Source organism: Euwallacea fornicatus, chromosome 7 (genome assembly GCF_040115645.1).
Source record: "Euwallacea fornicatus isolate EFF26 chromosome 7, ASM4011564v1, whole genome shotgun sequence".
NCBI classification, from domain to species: domain Eukaryota; kingdom Metazoa; phylum Arthropoda; class Insecta; order Coleoptera; family Curculionidae; genus Euwallacea; species Euwallacea fornicatus.
This window is the reverse complement of record NC_089547.1, coordinates 2,085,760-2,106,118: the sequence shown is the minus strand read 5'-3', so window position 1 is coordinate 2,106,118 and position 20,359 is coordinate 2,085,760. Positions and strand designations below refer to the sequence as shown.

Below are 20,359 nucleotides of genomic sequence, written 5' to 3'. Positions count from 1 at the left end.
TGAAATATAGATGCATGTAATTCATTAATACTTAATCAAGGGGGCAAACGGGTGGAAATTTTCTGTTTTAGATATATATGATGGAAAGGTGCAAAAGCGGCAAATCATTGTCAGAACTAATTGGATTAATTATTATTGTTGAATTTTAAATTAGCTAATGAGTAGAAATTGATAATTAGTTTATATTTAATATAAATAAGTAATTATAATGCAAAATCCTGCCGAAGTGTGTATGATATTAAATTGTCAAGTAGAACTTTTGCTGTAATTACACGTCACCAAATATGAGCCAACATGACAATTATCGGGACAGAAAATTTTGAAATATGGAGGTAATGAAAAATGTAAATATTCGCAGGTTTTTACGAATGTCCTTTATTACCTCATGACCTATTACACTTAATGGCTGTCCGTGCAGTCTTTTGTTTCTTATAATAAATACAAAACTATTATGTGAGTTAAGCGTTTCTGAGTTAAAAAAAAAAACAAAACAAGAAAGTCTTGAGTTCTTACAGACGATAGTGGTCTGTATCAACAAATCATCAATCATTCAAATGTAAAAGAATTAAATTGTTATTATCTATACAATCTATATAAATTTAAATGCAAGTTGTAGGATCGAAAATCATGTCTACATGTTGCCAGAGCAGAATGATATTTTTTAAAGATAAACGTAAACCGAAAACAACGATTTCGATAACAGTTAAGTGAGTCACGTTTTCAATCTAAGAGGGATATTTGCTTGTATGTATATTTTTCTTAGTATAGGCAAGCAGAAGAGGTTGGAAAGTGACGAATTCAATATAATTTTTTTCTCTAAGGGAAAAATTGGAAAATGGGAAAATCAGTCCAACCAACAAAGGCAAACTGCTCGGAATTTTTGATATCAACATTTCACATAATATATTTTCGTATGAAATATTTTACAGAAATTGCACCTATTTTTGTAATTTTTTATAACTTGATTACTTTTATGTATTCTATTCATATATTGATATATATTCGTTATATTGAATGACGTTATTGACGAAACGAAGCCATTATTCTTTATCACTCATCATTTATATAATTTGAGAAGTCCCATTTATAACAATTTTTTTTTGTTTCCGAGATACAAGATCGGTGAAATTTTCCGGTATTTTTTTTGGTATAAACTTCGACAGTTCTATCTCAACTATTCCTGAGTGACCGAACTGGCATTAAGAGGCGTTTCAAATTAAACATTCGAACCAACTCTATAAGCCTTTCAGAAACTCTCTAAAACCCGCCTTAAAAGTTATCCAGATGCGGGGTTAGTTTATTAATTGTTTTTATGGTTTTGAAAGAGCATCCCAGTGAAAGTTTCCTTAGTTTGCACCTCGAAATTTTTGCCCCTTTATTGCGTTATCTAGGCGGAAAAGGAATACATTTTTTATATTTAAATGAGAAAGGCGCTTATGAAAAAGTTCGGATATTTCCTGAAAATTTCCATATACTTAGTACACTTTTTTTGTCATTTTTAAGGGTTGATTACATGAAAAACCTATGCAAGGTTCCGATCTATCATTTGCTTTTTTCCCAGTTATGTACACCCACCCGCAAATGCTAATAAACTAAAATACTTTTTTGCTGACGGGAACTTTTTGTGAGGAAATTTTTCCACGAGTCATGGAAATTTTTAGAATGAAATTATACTGATTAAGATATTTATGTCATGGTTCCTTGAAACTGTTTCAATATATTCCACCTTTTTTTCTACTCATTTGCTAGCCTAAAACGACGATAAAAAATTAATTTACCGTTACATCTATCTCATTTTCACATTAAAGATTTAATATAGGTGTATTAAAACCTTAATTTTAAAAAATCCAACGAAGCGAAAATTAAAAAAAAAAAACAAATTTACCTTTAAAGAAAACTAAAGCGACACTCCATATCAAACTTGCTCGCGCCATCATGACGATATTCCACATCAACTCCACCACAAGATAATGCGCTTCATGCAACAATAACTGCCATAGAGTTTGTATTGTAAATAAACTGTCAACCACTAAAGAGCTTTTGTCATTTGGGGGCAAACTTTCAGTATTAAGTCCACAATACCAAAAAGACTTTAACTTGCATAAATTAACTCCTTTAATGTTTTATGGAAAAAACTTTGAAACTTCCTGGTGGTTTCGTGAAGTTTCCGCGATTCGGCGCCCTAGAAAACGCGCTCTGTCCCCTCTAAAAAAGCAAGAACGAGCGTCCGCAAAAGACTGACACACGATCCGCACGGAATACAGGGTTGAGCAACAGTTTTGGCGCTTGCGCCTTCAAACTCAGATAGAGGCTCATATTTTGTCACTCTGTTAAGTGGCTGTTTTGTTCCTGGATGACTTTGCACTAACCCTCGGTATATTTGTGGCCGGTGATGTATGGGATTTTAATTGGCCGCTTGGGACACCTTGGGATCCTCTTGATAATGGAATTTTTGTGTCTGAGTCAGAAAAGGCAGAAAGATTCGGTTAGATTATGACATAATATAATATCAGTTGATGAGCGCCCTCCTATTTTTTTTTGTCCATAGTCGGTTTTAAAAACTATTTTATGGAAGTTTGCTTGATTTCGTGGTAACTTTGATGAAGCTGGACCCGATAACATCGATGACTGATGGTTTAGAAGTTTAGTTCGATCTGTAGATTGAAAATGCATTAGTTGATAAGCAGCGATACCTGCAGACACGTGGGTTGTGACTGATTATGGCTCATGTTATTTTAAATTATCTTTGACGGCTGCAGTAATCTATTGGGATTTGATTGATAAATATTCCGTTACTTTGTAGTTCAACAGCCCTTAAATGTTTTCTTGTCTTTTAATGATTAGTTATTTTAACTATATTATGCATTAGGCTTCAATTACCAATTTATTTTTTATAGATAGAAATTTGTAAAATCTATCCCACCAGCTTCATTGGTACCACTCTGTATATATCCTACATGCGTACACCGCCGCATTTGAGAGAAACTTCAAAGATCTATACATTTCTCTTGTAATGCCTCAAAATGGAGGTTCCTTAAGATGTCCCTAATGTGACAAAAAATTAAAATTAGCTAGTTTTCGTAGGGTAAATTCATAATACATTCTTCTGTAGATAAAGACTGCCTTGGAAATTGGATTAGTATCGTATCAGGCTAATTGTCGTTATAATCCAATCCGCATCTAACCTACTCTTCCAGAAACCGTTCATGAAAGTTTATAAAACTATTTACACTCTAAAGGTTGTGATTTAGAAGTAAATTGTAGGTGGTTGAAATGCCAGAGACAGAGATTTTATTCACATAATTGTACGAAGTGTCTCATATTACAATATAGGAAATGAACAGACGGACTATGCACTTTAAAAGTCAAATAAAGTTTTCTAATCAAAGTAAAAAAAATTATTGAGCTTTTCGAAAGTATCGTTCTATATACCGAGTGTCAAGGCGAACATGGGATTGGGACATGGGAAAAGGATTTTTATTTTTTTACGCGTATGCGGGTGATTCAATTGAGAAACTTTCACGTGGAAGTCATAGGACCCAAAACCGTTCATCAATCCGCAATTTTTTCAATTTTCCGACTAGAGCCGTTTTGCTTCAAAACCTAACTAAATTTCAAAAATTTCAATGTCCCGCGTAACCGTTCGAAGCCACAATTGGTCACAGTCAAGATCATAATTAAACAAACAAAAAGTTGCCAACAACTTAAGTATAAAACCTCATCTCAAATGAATTCTCTATTTTTCTTAATTGAATCTTTTATTCAAATGCAACACGGGCCAATCCGACGCATCGTGGCGTCGAACGGTTACGAGGGGGACATTAAAATTTTTGAAGTTTGGAGACATTTTGAGCCACAAAATTGCTTTAATTGAAAAAGGGAAACAATTGCGAAATGATGATTGATCTTGATTACTATAACCTGCAAGTAAAAAGTTTTAAATTGCATAATCCATGCAGACGCAAAAAAATAAAAACCGATTTCATATGTTAATCTCCTACATCCAGGGTTCACTAGGGCACCCGGTATGGCTAATTCTGTGGGATTTATTATTAAATTAGATAACTAGTCAATTTTTAAAAATCATGCCGTCTAAATGTCCCCCATCAATTTCAGTGCAATTTTGAATTGGAAGTTCGAAACTTTGTATCACTGGGAAAATTTATTTTTGCAGTTTCATTTCGAATCTGCTCTTTTGCTTCTGGAGTTGTTACTACACTGCACTGAACAACGACTTTTGAACTATGTAGGTTTTTGGTATACAGTTTGCGAGAATTTCCGCGCCAATGACAAACAAGCAGGAATAAAAATTTATAAAAATACGGTTACAGAATTATTAATTTTGATAATTTAAATCATAACGAAATTGATGAATTTTTCTTGCACGGATCAAGATCAAGATGGAGATTTGCTGCGCGAGGTAATACAAAATTTTGAACTTTGAATTCAAAATTGCCCTGAAGTTGATGAGGGAGGGAGGGCATTTAAAATATAGAATTTTAAAAAATTGAATAATCAATCTAAATTAGTAATAATTCCCATAGAATTAGCCGTATATTACGCAAATAAAATATATTTTTACTTTGATTGGAAAGTTTTTATTTACCTCTTACGAAGCATAATTTAATATGGGGAATCCTGTACTTTTCGACAATATTTGTCACCTAAAACCTTTGGACTAGATACTCTATTGCTATTTTTAATAAATTCACTGCATTAGCTTCAGATTCGGGGGTTGCAAGATTTTAATGATTCACGTCGCTCGGCTAAGGTACTTTCTTCCATTATTTTTTCTTCCTAATCTATATTGAGTTTCCCCCAAATCCATACCGCACACGTTGGGATCATATATGCAGTTAACAACCCATTAAATGCCATTATCCAGGTCGTTACCAACGCACATCGCTCCGCAATTTACTTGTGTAACTCACTTTAATGGCATAATTAAGTTGAAAACAGATGACGTCGCTAAAATTGCTAAAATATGATTGGAGGAACTATATGTACTATGTGGAGCTCGCGGGACTCGTAATAATTAAAAACCTGCATTGCCAGAATACGCGGTGAGACGAAAAAACTCTGGACTCCCTGACAGCTGGTCACGCGAACTCTGGATAAATTTCACGTTGCACTGCATGCAGCACTAACTCATTTCACAAAAGACATCGGACTTGTTATACAGGGAAATTTATTGGTCGGGCTTATCTGGAAGGTTAACAGCGTTGACGTGCAATGAACCGAACTTATCCAGGACACCCCGTCAAAGAGCTAAAGCCTGCACATAGCTCACACTAAAGCTAGAGCCACCCCTCTTTGTTAATTTTCCGACATGTCGCGCTAAAACCAATAAAATCCCAATTTTCGTGTGGTGGTCTCTCATTCCCCCCTGGCCCCTCAGATAAGGGACAGAGGCTCGTAAATCTTTGACTATAATTCATTAAGCCTTCGAAATTACAGTACGGTGCACGCCACTATTTGTATGGGCCGGACGATGAAAACCAGAGGCGTCTCAAAACTCAATTTAAAACCCGATCCTAACATATTTAGGAGAGTGCAAATTGACCAAGTTTTAATAGAGTATCCAAACAAATTCCAGGCCTGAGAAGGTTATATCTGCTTAAGCTCGAGGTTAAAGCTATACTTTCCAATAAAGTGATAACAAGGAAGGGTATATATGTAAAAATCCCTTCGGCTCGTTGGTCAGGCTTAGTCCGAAAGGGTCGAGTGGCTTTTTTGTTGGCGGGAGAGTAATTTCCCTTCTATATACCCCTTAAATATGGGGCAATTTTTATTCAAGGCTCTTATTCGCTTTGAAGGGTTTTACTGGCGATAGGTAGCTCCGGGTGTGTGAGCATATTCGGTGGAAATTGTTTAGAAATGTTTTTTTCCATTCCAGGATTTGAATGGCAACAGATCAATATTCTTCATGTACTCTTTAATTGATCCAAGCTAATGAAACTGGTCCTCAGACTCACAATTTTCCGTCATTCCTAATTCACCTTAAATTAAAAACCAACAAAACCCTCCCTACATTGACCACTCCTAAATGAAATATCGAATGCGTTTGTCAGCCTTATTATTACTGGACAGAACTGGATATAAATATCAAGTGGGATAGATACATCAACCTACAAAAAAATAACACCACTGCCTTTACTTCCCAACAAACCGATGGAGAAACCCCTATCCATCATCGTGCCAGATCTGGGATATATTCGTATCCAGACGAGTTTTTCTTCCCGTTAATTTTTGTGTCGCAAAAATAACACACACACACATATGGTATATAAAAGATCTATCCCGAATTCTAATCCATGCCAGACAGGCTGTATGATTTATGCCGGGGTGCGCTTATAATGAAAAAACATTCAGTTCGGGCATAAAAGTGCCATAAATCCCAGATAGCTATAAATTCGTTAAGGGACTCGTGGTTGGTGGTTTTCAGATGAAGCTGTCTGTTTAGTCCATGTACAAATGCTTGGGAGTTAGGAAACCTCCCCTCTGAAAATCTTGTGAACCTCCTCGTCTCCTAAAGTGGATAATAAATATAATTTTCCCCCAAAAAAAGAAAACGAAAAAAGCAAGGACTGATGTATTTTTAATGCGATATATCCCAGATGAGAATTAGTGTCTGAAAAAAGGCGGTTTTGCTATTAAAATTGATAGTATAAGGGGAGTAAATTTGTGTGTTTTAGTTTGCCAGGGGTGTATATATAAGAGAGGCTTTGCTATAGAACTGTAATATAAACATTAAAGGTAATAAATATATTACTGGTAAATGATAAATAAATTGTTCCATTAACCTCAAGAGAAAAGTGTTTTGCAAAATTTTTCATTAATGCGTTCTGACGTCTTGACGTATGCAAAATATATTTTCTAAATTTTTACCTACAGATGTAATAATTTATGTTATGTGTTTGTACCTCTTGCTTGAAAATCCTATTACCAGAATAAAAAAATAGGAATATTTTATTATTTAAAAATTTCGAGTTTAAATCCTCCGAATTCCCACTTAACAGAGAAACATTCATGTTTCCTCTTCTTCCGTGTCTCCTTCTACGCCTCTGTCTTCCAACTAGTTCAACTTTCGCTTCGGTGACAACTAGCGAAGAACTTCCTCGTGCCGCTGACATTCGCACCCCGCGGACTTCCGAAAAGGGGCCAAATCAGCCCCCTTATTAGACCGTGTCGCTTCGGGGGCTCGGTGGTAATCTATGGCACGCTCCCGGGTACAACTGTACCGGATATTGGGTGTTAGACATGGCGCGAATTATGGCCCTAAGGAACGCTTATCTTTAATAACCCGCCACTGATGGATAATTACAAGCTGGAAGTGTGGAAACTGAAACTATTATTTACCCCCCGTCTGCAGTAATTTAAAGTCAAAGGAGAACTTATTAGAAGTTGATTGAGATTCGTTCATTTATACCTTCCCTGAAGAAAATTTGCTAATTTGAAGTACCGAAGACATATTAAAGTATTCGATAGATAAGTCTGTACTATCTCGAAACTGTTTTGAGACAAACTAAGAAAAAGCGTAATAAATATAAATGGCTTTGTTTCTATGTGTATTTGTGTATAAATCGGAGAGAGAGAGAGAGAGAGAGAGATAGAGAGAGAGAGAGAGAGAGAGAGAGAGAGAGAGAGGGGGGGGGGGGAGAAAAAGAGACAGATAAACACACAGATATTAAACAATTCGACTATAATAATTTGTGGAACAATAATTTCTATCAACAAAGTAATCTTATTATACTGACATCGGTCATACAATAGAAAAGTCCCTAATTAAATCCAAATCCCATTACTCTGACAATAGCCGTCACCATCCAAGCATTGTTCCATTTTGCATTCGGATTTAACGGCGTTTCAATAAACCGCAAAAACTGTCCAATAATAGACCCATTACACAAATATCTACGAGGTATCCATTGTGGGTAAACTAGCCGCACTATTGTTCGTTTGTTGTTTCAAAATTTGAAATGGTTTCCTCATCATCATCTTGTGAAAAAATAATCTTTGACTCTTCTTAATAATGGACGAGTCCAAAAGCATAATAAGGGCACAGCACTTAAGCTTCCACTTAAAGCAATCGACGTCCTTTAATAATTTAAAGCCTCCTTAATGAAGGAAAAGGGTTTTCGGGATGAATTAAGGGAGTTCAAATATTTGCCGATGATCTTAAACTTTTCTTAATTTAAGTCGGTGGCGGTATCCCTGGGGATTCCCCGTCAAACCGCAAGCTGTAGCCAATTATAATGTGTAGCTGGAATCATTTTATACACGCAATTGCATACAAAACTAATGATTTTTGTTACGAATGTAGCGTGAATAATGCTACTTCCAGTTCCCCCTCCTTATCGAAGTGTAATTTGGGTTGTCAGACGCATTAGCCCTTTTGCAGGACACTTATTACGTCTTCTCATGAAATGGCCGAATAAAAGGAAAATATTGCGAGGTTATTGCCACGAAGTCATCTGCTACTAATAGGGAGGGTCGAGGATATTATTACTTCGTTTATTTGGGAATGTGGATCATGAAAATGTACTTTAGTTGGTCCAGAATACGGCAAAGTGCAAGGTTTGTTTTCTTTTCCTTTCTCTCGGGAGTTTAAACTTCGAAGAACTTGAAAACTAACGTAAAGGCATAGTACGTAAGGCGTGTCACGCCACGATGCAATGAATTTAAAACAAGATAAAAGAAGAAAAAAAATAGGGCGAATTCTATGGACAAAAATCAAGCTCTTCCTCTAAATATTGAAGTCTGCGTTTTCGATGTGCGGGTGCTAAAATTTAAATTACATTTTTTCAATCAAATCTTCACTTATCTCGAACATCTCAATGTTTGAAAAACCTACAGGGCGATTAGTTTCCTGAATCAATGAAAAAACATTGAGGAAACACCTCGAATGCAAAGCTTAAAAACTATAATCTGAATCTAAATTTAGGCGACACATACCTTCTCACATAATGTTCAATGACTCTATCTATAATCTATAATCTATAGCCGCGACCAATCCCTCATTTTCTCAATTAATAAACTACCTGACTTTTGACTGCCCCAAGTCGTCCCTCAGATAATAGCCAGGCCTCTCTGAAGCAGGCCATTTATCATTTATTAATATTGCTCGAAGGGCGATGTGATTTATGACGTAGCCGCCCTTCAGAGGCGTGAAGAAGCTTGTAGTTGTTCACTGTGGAGTTTATTGTTTCAAATTGTCCCCGTGCGAAGGGGAGAATTTTCTTATGCATCAAGTGTTGATCTGAAGGCAGCGGTACGCTTTAAGCTGTCCGTCATCCGACACGATTTTGAAACAAAAATTGCCGGTTTTTACCAGCACGAAAGCTACTCCTGAATGGCATTTCAAGTCCCGACAGGGCAAAAAAGTAAAACTTTTTAATCGAAACGTTAAACGCAAGTTTGCCCAAATCAGGAGCGCAAAAGTCGGAAATTCCCTGAGCTGACTGGCAATGCAAACAACCTGAACTTTCTCGATAAGAATCCATAATTGCGGCTTTCCCTTCGGTAATCAGTCAAAATTGAAATTTGCAAGAGACATGGTTGCCTGGTTTTACTCGTTTACCCCTTCCAAGTCAGTGTTGACACGAAAATAAAACCGATTTACATGCAAAACACATACGCATATCCAAACCGAAGGTCTTGTTTTAAAGTGATTTATTAATTCGCAGATTGGTTTATCGCGAGTTGTTGCATGAGCCCTAAAGGATTACTTCGGTTATAATTAGCTTTATGCCCTGTTGAAACTTACATAATATTAGAGCTGCAGTCGAATTATTTATGCAGGCAACACCATTACTGTCCCCAATCGCAATAAGTTGCCATTCCGAATGAAATCCATGCAAATTTCCGAGATAAGGTCTATAAATAAGGGCCTGATAAGGCCGTCATGTTGCATGTGTGTTCTGGATTGCCGCAGCCAAAACACCACATTTATTAAGAGAATTTGTGGCATTAGTACGGGAGCCTATCCTTGGCGCCTGAAATTTTTGTCAAAAAAAAAAAAAAAACATTTTCGTTAATAGAGAGAAGCGGGACCTAAAAGTCGTTTTTCCGGCAAAATTAGTCCTTCGGAAATGTGAAGTGTTAGTGAAGCGTTACATTATACTCTTGCCAGCTGTCTTGCCGCTTTGTTAAGTTGATAAATTACGTTGAAAGCCGAATAATCATCTCCGAGTGCTCGATTAAATGCGGGAATATCACAATGAATATTTTCTTTTTTGTTCCTGGATGCCCTGGCGATGGCGTCCTGGATGCTTAGTGGAGCAAACTAATCCCTTGTCTGTAGGAAAATAGTTCGAGGAAATTAAATAGCTTTTAAGAGAATTTTTCGGAATTTTCAGACATGGTTATATTAGAAGGCCAATACGGATATGGCTTTGTTCGGAATGTCATAAACTCAAATCGGAAAATTGCGATTCAATTGCTGGGCTTTGATTAACAATTGAAGCGCTGGTTTCGTGAAATATCACAGACACAATTGCTTTTTAAAAATAGAGCGCAGCAACGTAAAACCAATACCTTTACCTGTCACTAGACTCCAATAAAAACGGAATGGTTTATAATATTTATGTCTATATTCAGGATACCTCAACTTTGTGTCTGAGAATGGAAGGAATAACTGAGGAAAAAAAAGCAAATACATTTTTTATTTTTTGGAATTCGCTAAAAAAAACTGCATATTACAAAGCGATCAAAGAAAACATTGTTAAGGCATTTTTTTTTCACAAAAGAATTTACCATTAGAGGAATAACAAAATTTGAAAACTTTCAGTTATTTTCATTTTAATTACTACAAATTTTGCTGTTGCCATGTTACATGACGAGCCTCGCATCACTAGCTGCATATTAGTCGTGATGAATATAGAATTTACATATTGAATATTTCCTGTTAATCAATAACAAAACTAAGCAACTGTAATAATTGGGTAATTAAAGCCAATTTCTTCTAAAATCGATCCTGAACGAATTGTAAATACAATCGCTGCGTTTATAAATAAAACCAATTATAACACCTTTATTATTTCAATTTCATTGAATACTTAATTGTTACTAAAGGCCTCTTAATGTCTTAAATATGCTTTACAAATGGAAATGTATTTACAAATAGACTTGTGGGTAGACAAGTTTTTTAAGTAATTATCATTACAATCACGGTCATTAAAGTTGCAAAAATAGTACGAGCAATTTTAAGAGCAGCTCCACGATCTTCAGAATTACTGTCGTAATTTTCAGCAGGAACTCCGAAATATTCCTCCAAAGCTTTTTGATCAGCTTTAATCCAATCCAAGTTGGACTGAACCAACTCTAAAGCTTCATCGCCTAATTTCTTCAGATCAAATCGTCAATGTTTAGAATTCGTGCAAATGAGTGATTTAAGCTGCAATTATCTACTCAGGAATTACTATCGCATGAATTATATCATTACTTTCTCAGTTTACTCTTTAGTATTCAATTATCAGGCATCGCCTTTGATCACAATCGACGGAGCACTCACAGATGAATTCTTCTCTACAATCACCTTAAAATTCTCAACGAGAAATTATAAAGCCATCTTATCACGCCTTGATCAGACCCATTGTAGACTGCTACGACTGAATTTCCTTTTAGAATCTTTAGAAGAATTCTACAAAGAAATGTTTTGTCAATTTTTTAATGATGCTAAAATTCCGAACTTTTAGAGATTTTCCACGTCCCCAGAATTCTCATTATGATCGTTTTTCCATTCGAGTCTTAAGTGTCACCGTAAAGTTGCCACAATTAGTCGAAATCTTCACCGTTGGTGCTATGCCGAATGCCATTGCAATAGATGATGTTTCTGATGTTCTTATGAGGTCTGCAAACAAAATAATTGTCTGCTATATATTACGGTATATTGTATTGATGTTTATTTTGTGCTCAAAGAACGAATAAAAGCAAAAATCGTTGTGGCTTCATTGACGCGAGTGGAATCTCCCACATAACGAATCCAAGAGCTGGCCAGCTCTTCAGTTAAGGTCTCGGTGCGGTCTCCTTTGATTTGGTTAATTGGGACTGATTTGTAGAATTTGGTCATCAACTCAAGATATGTTCTTAAGGAAATTTTTAAGGAGAATATGGACAAAGATTGATTATATTTATATCTGTTATTTAGTCTTTAAATTTACAAATTTCCAACAGAAAGTATTGGAACCCATTGAAAGCGGGCACCAATGGAAAGTACAACAAATCGTTCCTGAGAAAGTCAATAATGTCGAAGATTTCTGCATAAGTTAGTTTGTTCATTTTCACAATGTTAAAACTATCGTCAACACTCTGTGCCCTATTCAACTCGATTATCCCTTCAAAGTTAGATTTTGCAAGGGTATGTGAAAGTCCGTTCCAGAAGCTTGAATCGAAGTTCTTTCTATAGAGTGTTTCAGAACTATGGCCACAAAATTCTAGGGATTGCTCAGTGGAACGATAGGCTACATTTGAGTATTAAAACTTATACCCGAATATGTTTCTCTAAGGCGTTACGGCCTTATAATTTTATAAGACAGTTATGAAAAAAAAATGTGTTTTATGGAATTTTAGTACATTTCATTTTAGTATATTTTTACAGCATAACACTAAAATAATGGTTCAAAATGTCATCCTTAAACCTGCATGAACCTGTTTAAATAACGTATATGATTTCTATTAACTTGGTTAAATTGGTTTGATAATCGTTTCGAATGACTACATATGTCGCAATAATTCGTGCAATAAGGTCTTAGTTTGATTCCATTGGCGTTTAATAAATCAGGGACTTTACATGTCTCCGCAGAAAGAAATTTAAAGATGTTGGATCCGGTGACCCGGGGGGCCGCGGAATTTCCATCCGATCCAGTGTTGTCTAAACTCGCGATTCAAATAAGCATGTTAATAGAACATTTTCAAGAAGTTCTAGCTTGAAAATAAATAAGATAACTCAATGAAACACATTTTTTGCACATAACTGTTTTTCATAACCATGGCTAAAACATGGGTCTACCATTTCACACTTAAGACAAAAGAGCAGTCTAAATAATGGACTCAACGAAGAAAATCAATCACATAGAAGGGAAAAACCGTCTGCAGGAAAAGTGATGGCGTCAGTTTTTTGAGATGCATGTGGGATAATTTGTTTTTACTATCTTTTTTGGCCATTTTTCTAAAGGAATAATAATAAAAGAAAAATATTACAAAAATGTATTACACAGTTTAAGCGAAGAAATTAGGAAAATGCGATCGCATTTGGCAAAAAAAGCTTTGTTTCATAAAAACAACACACTAATCCACATTTCCGTCATCGCTATAGCCAAAATCAATCGACTTAGTTCGAATTTTTTTATCATCGGCTTTACTCCCCAGATTTAACCCCTTTAGAATTTCTTTTTGCTTTAAGTGTTACGCCGGATACTTCTGAAACTATCCTCGTGTTTATCCTTCTTAAACATTTTGTAATCTCATGTCTCTTATTGTATCCTATTGAAGATTTGTTTCATTTGCATCAAGTTTCAGATTGAGTGATTGATGACTAAGGAAAATAGATTTAATCAATTTGTGAAGGTGAAATTATTCATTACAATTATTTTTACAAAAAGAAATATTTCAGATCATCGTCACAACTTTGTTTTAGTTTGCATTCCACCAAATAATCCCAATGACAAATCACGAAATCTTGATTTAATTATGCATTATCAAATTTATCTATCAGAAGGGATCCCCACGGGATGACGTTAATGACACGAACGACCGATGAGTTTTGGTTCGCGGTTCTGAATCTAATAATGCGGTCAATAATTCCATCAGCAATTGTTTCGACCCCTAAAGCCTATTTCGTTTTATTGCAGCCAACGTGACGATCACTATAAAGCTTTTAAGCATCCTCGGGCCAGTCACACGGTTTTGCTCATTTCGAATGGGATTAAAAACGAAATAGTCACGTGTTATATGGCCAAAAAGGCTGTAAATTCTTTGGCCTATATGAGGATTTTAATTGGTAGGTTGGATGTTATTGGCAGCAGTGGAAAAATTGGTAAATAGGACACTGCAAAAATTACAATTTGGGAGCATGTAATTTGAAAATAAGCTCATAAATTTTGATTTTAAAGAAGGAGAATTTACAACTTCCGCAGTAAATATGGGATAACTTTTTAATGTATTAAATTAGGTAATATGTTGAAAAAGTCCTTTTAGACGTCTATTTTTGTTTTTATTTGGACTGCATAAAAGTGAAATGTACAGAGTAAGTCAGAAAGAAGAAATTGGCATTTTTTTTAAATTTATGTTTTCTTCTTTTTTGTAACTTTTGTTATTCACACACATAATTTAGTTAAAAACTTGTAATTTTGCTTTTGTTTCACACGGCTCACGCTCCTCAATTACAAGGTTGACCTTAAGTGTGTTGTTGGAGTTTTGGAATCGTCTTAAGAAGAGTAAAAATGTTGTGCATTGTACAGGGAAATTAATTGTAAACAATAGTTAATGACGCGGTTTCTTTATTACAGTATACCCCTTTTTACGTTTGTATAAAAAAAACCTCGAATAAAAGTATACATATAATGGGATTCAAAAAAATATATGTAACTTTATACGAAATAAATTTTTTCCGTACTTTATGTACATCGTGTATACCACAATTCTATTTTTTCAAGCTTTCTGTCCGTTTGCCATTCATTTGTAAACCTGAAAATTTACTATAATCTTAGATTAACCCCAAGATACAAAACTAGTTAAATCGACCTAAATTAATAATATTTATTTTCATTTCTAATGGAATCGTACACGCCACTGTTCCCAGAGCAATGGGTTTTCCCTGCCACTCAATTTATAGGGGATGGTCTGACTCCTGCTGGACACATTGATAATGGCAAATAATATATCGACGCACTTTAGTGCCCCTGGAGATACAATAGACAAGCTGAATCATTACATAAATATGGTTCTTATAATAATTATTCTAAATTTAATATTTATTGAAATAACGAGAATTCTGTCTCATAATGGAAGGGAAAGTGATTTGTTTTAATATTCGAAAAATAATAAATGAAGTCATTTAACGGTTCCTTGGTTATAGCTCTATAAATTCTTTATGCAAAGTACCTTACCGTTTGGATACGTTTTTGAAGTATAATGTTTGTGTGAAATAGCTGGTATTGGTAGCATTAACAATTAAGTAAATTTATATTGGGTTTATAAACGTATTTATGAAGAAGGAAAATCGAAAAAAAAAATTATTTGCAGTAATGACAAGTTTACATCAAAGCAACTTCAACTGAAAAGGGACGCGTGCCCTTTTTTCAGCTTAATTTGCATTCATGCAAATTTCCCAAAAATATCAATGGAAAACGATCGAATCCCTGCCCACTTAGTATATTGTTTTGCATAATATGAATTAATGTTTATTATGCTGATACATTGTTTATAAAGTATGTATCATATTATACTATGGGTTTTAGTTTTTGGGGTGTAATCCTTAATTAAATGAGGAGAAACATATTCCTTAGGCTCATATACTTTAAATGTAAAAATTTCAATGCTAATCACCATCTTTATTAGCAAATGATAACATTCGTTTGAATATTAGTAACACTAAACACAGAAAAGCAAAAATAATGAATTAATATTAAGTTCACTAATGCCGACATTTTTTAACATAAATTTGATATGAATTTTAACGATTTAATTGAACGAGGAACGCCCATATATGCCCACAAAAAGGAAATCCAAAGAAGTTAAAATGCCCAAAAAAGATCATCAAACTCTCCGTTTTTTAAACTATTTAGGTTCAAATTGAATTCAATTTTATTTTCGTGCCGTCAGGTCTGAGTCCTTATAAACCTTGATTCACAAGATTTCATGCTGAAGAAAACATGGGCGTTCGAGCGAAATCCGGAAAAACCAAATATAAAAAAGACGAACTTTTGCTTTTTTTTAAAACATTGTTATTGCGTTCAGGGATGTTCTATGTTTATAACTTTAATGTTATTTTATACCCCAAGTTCCCTAGGAAAACCGTAAATTTGAAATTCTAATTTAGACAGAAACATGGAAGTACAAGATTGAAATTCGAGAAAGGAAAATCTTTGTGAATTCAAGAAATTTAATACATGTAAAGTATAAAATACTACCTTCCAAAGCCTATTTAATTGATTTTATACAGGGTGTTTCCTAACTACGTGTAAAAAATTTAAAGACGTAATCCTCGACTGATTTTGAGTCAAAAATGTCTAATAAACATATGTCCGCAAATGCCTTGTTTCCAAGATACAGGGTGTTGACTGAAAGACGTTGAAAAAGGTTTTAAAGGTTTCTAAATGTTTGGTGGTATTATTATAATTAATAAAAAGCAATTCTTATAATTAATCATTAAAGCATTCTCCCAAAAAATTGTCTTTTCTAAAATTCAAACACCCAAATTGAGTCATTTTGGAAATAAAATATCTTTTTCATGTCACATTTCAACACCCTGTATCTTGGAAACAAGGCATTTGCGGACATATGTTTATTAGACATTTTTGACTCTAAATCAGTCGAAGATTACGCCTTTAAATTTTTAACACGTAGTTAGGAAACATCCTGTATATAATGTTTGGTAATTTAAATTGTTTTCTACAAATGATGACATTGGCAACTTCAATCTGTAATCAACAAATCCTACTTCGTCCTTCAGTTACAAATTTCAATTTTCGACTCGTCATCTCACTCCCTCCCTTCATCCAATTACTAGGGGTGGTTTGTGTAAGTAACAAATAACAATGTGGTCTTTGCTCCCCTCTGATCGGGATAATGTCTAAAAAAACCAATACCTTAGACACACATTACAGCAAGACCGACGTCATCATTGTGCAGCGTTTTTCGAGATAACGATGATATATTTGACTTGGTTGCACTTTAGGGGAGGTGGTGGTTTTCGGCGAATAAATTGAGGGTCCCGCTGCCTTCCCACCGGAAATTAAGGCGAAACGTACTTTCATGGAAAATAAAAGCTTCCATGATAGTATCAGTTGCTACTTTACGCCAGTATTTAACTCTCTTAGGTATAGCGAAATTTTCCCTCGAGTGATTCCTCGGCGTCATTAAATAATTCATTCTGATGACTTTTAGATTCGTTACAGGCCGCATGACGTTGCGTGAGACCTACTTGTAAATATAGTTTCTCTATATATTCCCAAGATAATCGTTTTCATTAATAAAAAATGGAATTGGGGTTGGTTGTACGCGCCCTTTCGTTGAGCAATATAATATACCTATAACAAATTCGATTGTCAACGTTCATAATTACAGAGGAAACGTTCCTGTTTAGAAGCTTTTCCCAGTTTGCTTATAACAGATTTTCCATGTTTTAAGTTCTAGAATTTATTTTTCTTTAGTCAAGCAATTCTTTAGCATTTATAAATTTCAGGTTAGTTCGGATATAAAAATCACGAATTCTGCAATTAACAGTGTGCTCAACTTAATCAATTATAGTCCTCTTCTGCTGAACAAAAGCCTGAGCGTCTGCAGACAATGAACCCCAAAGCAGTATTCCATATCTCATTCGACATGCAACTTGCACATTATAGATAAGTAAGAGTTGATTCATAGTTTGTTCTACTTACTCTATTATTAAATTCGACATAGTTTTAGAAATATTGAAATGTAAAATGTTACACTTAACCGATAATTAAGAAGCAGAAGATCGATATCACATTCACATTCCAAGGTTAGTCAGTTAGAATCTGAAAATATCAATGAAGCACCGTTAGCATAAAAACTTGCACTGATGCTGTTGTCATATATATTTATTGTATCATTTACTGACAAAGAAAATACTGTAAGAGCTCCCTTTTCGCTGGTATCAATCCTGGCCCTCTCAAATGTAACAAGAGCCTTATTCCAGGTAGTTTCATAAGTGAGACTCACACACTTGTCCTAATGTCCTAAAAACGACGACATTACTCTATAGTCCTGCAAATTATCAACAAGGCCACAATGATGAGTTAACTGCCCTGGAGAGCCGACAAAAGACCCCAACAGGACACTTATCTGGTTTCAAAATCTTTGCCATTCAGCTTAAAAGACTATCAACCTCAAGAGAGGTCGATCAGCTCATATGAAGTCGAAACTGCTTCAAAATAATGATGTTCCGTCTTTTTAATTTCTTCAAAAAAAATTATACAAATTCAAAAAAAGGTCTGATCCTACGGAAGCCCGTCTACACCGCGGCTCCAAATTTATCCCCCTCCCCCCTCTTAAATAGGATGTAAACAATAAAAAAACTTGTTCGTTGATAGGAAACTGGGTTGTTTTCGATTTCATGCTTACAAACAATATTTGGATAAAAAAATTATAAAAAGATTAATAAAAAATAACCACGGTATAATTTTCTAAGAGCCTGTTACTCCGATTTTTGTACAATGGGGTAAGTTTAATAGTTTTAAGAGACTGTGGAAAACAGTCACTTGTAAACGATTTGTTTACCAAGAAGCTCAAAGGATCCACAATAAAAGGGATTATTCTTTTCAACAAAAAGCCCAGAATATTATCAGGGTTTCTAGATCTTTTATTTTTTAATTCGTTGCTCATTAGAGCGACAAATTATTTAAGCTTTCAAAGGCGCGTAGACCCTTTGAGAACATGCGAGAATGTCAAGCTTGCCATTTTGGTTCCACCGCCATCAATTCAGTTAAGAAAGAATTAGTCCGAAGAGCAATCAAATTCCGTTCTTATACGTAATTCCATTCAAGAACGAAAAGGAGAGCTAGATTGCGACCAAGACTATTTTGGAAGGAAGAAGTTGTAAATTCGTTCCATGGAAATTTGAATAGATTTACAAAATATGACATGTAATCTGGCTTTTTCTCTTCACGGACTATAGATTTGCTTTACAAGTGGTAAAAAGCACGAACATGTAAGAAAATTGTTCATTTCATTTCTCAAAAGGCAAACATTGGTGCGTACCAAATAATATTACATCAAAAGGGGAGCATATTTTAAATGAATTAAAACTGCTATTTGAAAATTCCTTTGAATCCACAACAAAATTATTAAGGACTGATACTTTACCTTCATTTTCCATGAATAAACCATGCACAGTGTGGCGAGACGAATATAATTAATACCATGGCGTATTATAATTAGCGGTGAACCAGGCACGAATATACAAGAAGTCCGATTCATTAAGTAATTGTTAGAAGGTAATAAAGCACCTTGTAGCTATGATACGGCCAATCAGGACGCAGAAAAAGGAATATTTATTTTGGTCCGTCGAAAGATATGAAAAACTCATGTATCATAGTTATCAGATGCCGGACAAACACGCATTGTGCTCAGATTCTAGAGCAATCAGTGGTGTTCCCAGTACTCAACCTTTGACTCTCGTTTCCTCAATTTGAATGTTTTGTGCAAAAGAAACATAACAGCAAAATCGAGAAAATTGTCTTTGTATTCAAATTCTGCTTATCTCAATTCGTGATGTTCTTCCTTCCAACTTATCTGTTCACGACTTGACATATTTTTCGTGACGAAAAAAGGGCTTTTAAAGTAGGTCCGCCTCTGCTCGGAAAAAATACTATAACTCTCTCGCATACCAGACGGGTGCTTACAGGGCTCCATTATTTTTCATGGAGGCCGAAGTTAAGCACGGCAATCTTGCGGTCGCTACAAAAATTAATATTTCATTAAATTGTTTTACACACACATGTTATACGGGCAAAAAGTCGATAAATCAGCGAGTATTTTTAGTATTTTGTAGGGCGTGCGATAAAAATATCCTTCGGGCAATTTCCCGTTTTGAGAGCCTCATTATGCATTCGCGGGTTTACAAAAAGTTTGACGTGTATATTTGAAATCGTGTCAAGGTGCTGGTTTTCTAATTAGGTTATAGCAAAACATCCAGTTCGATACATTTTCATGCATTAATTAAAGTGGGAAATGAAAGAAATTGTCGGAATAACGATTTTTTCGTTGTCTCAGTGTCGGAAATCCGCAGGAAAAAATTTTTATTTAACATGGGCCATTGATAAGTGTTATGCAATAACCTTCAACCTCTCTCATTTGGCAGCTAAAACACTTCAAAACTATTGCTGAGATGTCGTTTAGTGGCTTTAGTTGATATCTCGGAACTTGTTCGTCGGATTTTTGTTCTTTTTACTATAAAACATTTATACGAAATTTTCCCAATGTTCGTGTTTTTTCTTTAATCTAGCAATTATCTTACTCACCGTAAATTTTTATACTCAAATAAAAAAGCGCAATATTTCAAACTACGGTGTTTTGTATACGAATCACGCAATACGAAGGTGAAACCCTTAAAAAGAGTATTGTGCTCTTCACATTTGATGTGTTTCATGTTGCTTCTCTCATTGCAAGGGTGCAT

The 20,359-nt window shown here is 34.9% G+C and overlaps 1 protein-coding gene and 1 long non-coding RNA gene across 2 annotated transcripts in view; one reads left to right on the top strand and one right to left on the bottom strand.

Moving 5' to 3' along the window:
• The window catches only part of LOC136340308 (protein amalgam-like), a 74,825-nt gene extending 72,601 nt beyond the window's left edge, over positions 1-2,224 (bottom strand). The window contains exon 1 of the mRNA XM_066284282.1: positions 1,886-2,224. Within this exon, the coding sequence (XP_066140379.1) occupies positions 1,886-1,952 (67 nt within the window). The 5' untranslated portion in view covers positions 1,953-2,224. The remainder of the gene's footprint in view (positions 1-1,885) is intronic.
• Positions 1-20,359, top strand: part of LOC136340318 (uncharacterized) — a 105,658-nt gene that overhangs the window by 29,530 nt on the left and 55,769 nt on the right. The gene's annotated exons all lie outside the window — the stretch shown is intronic.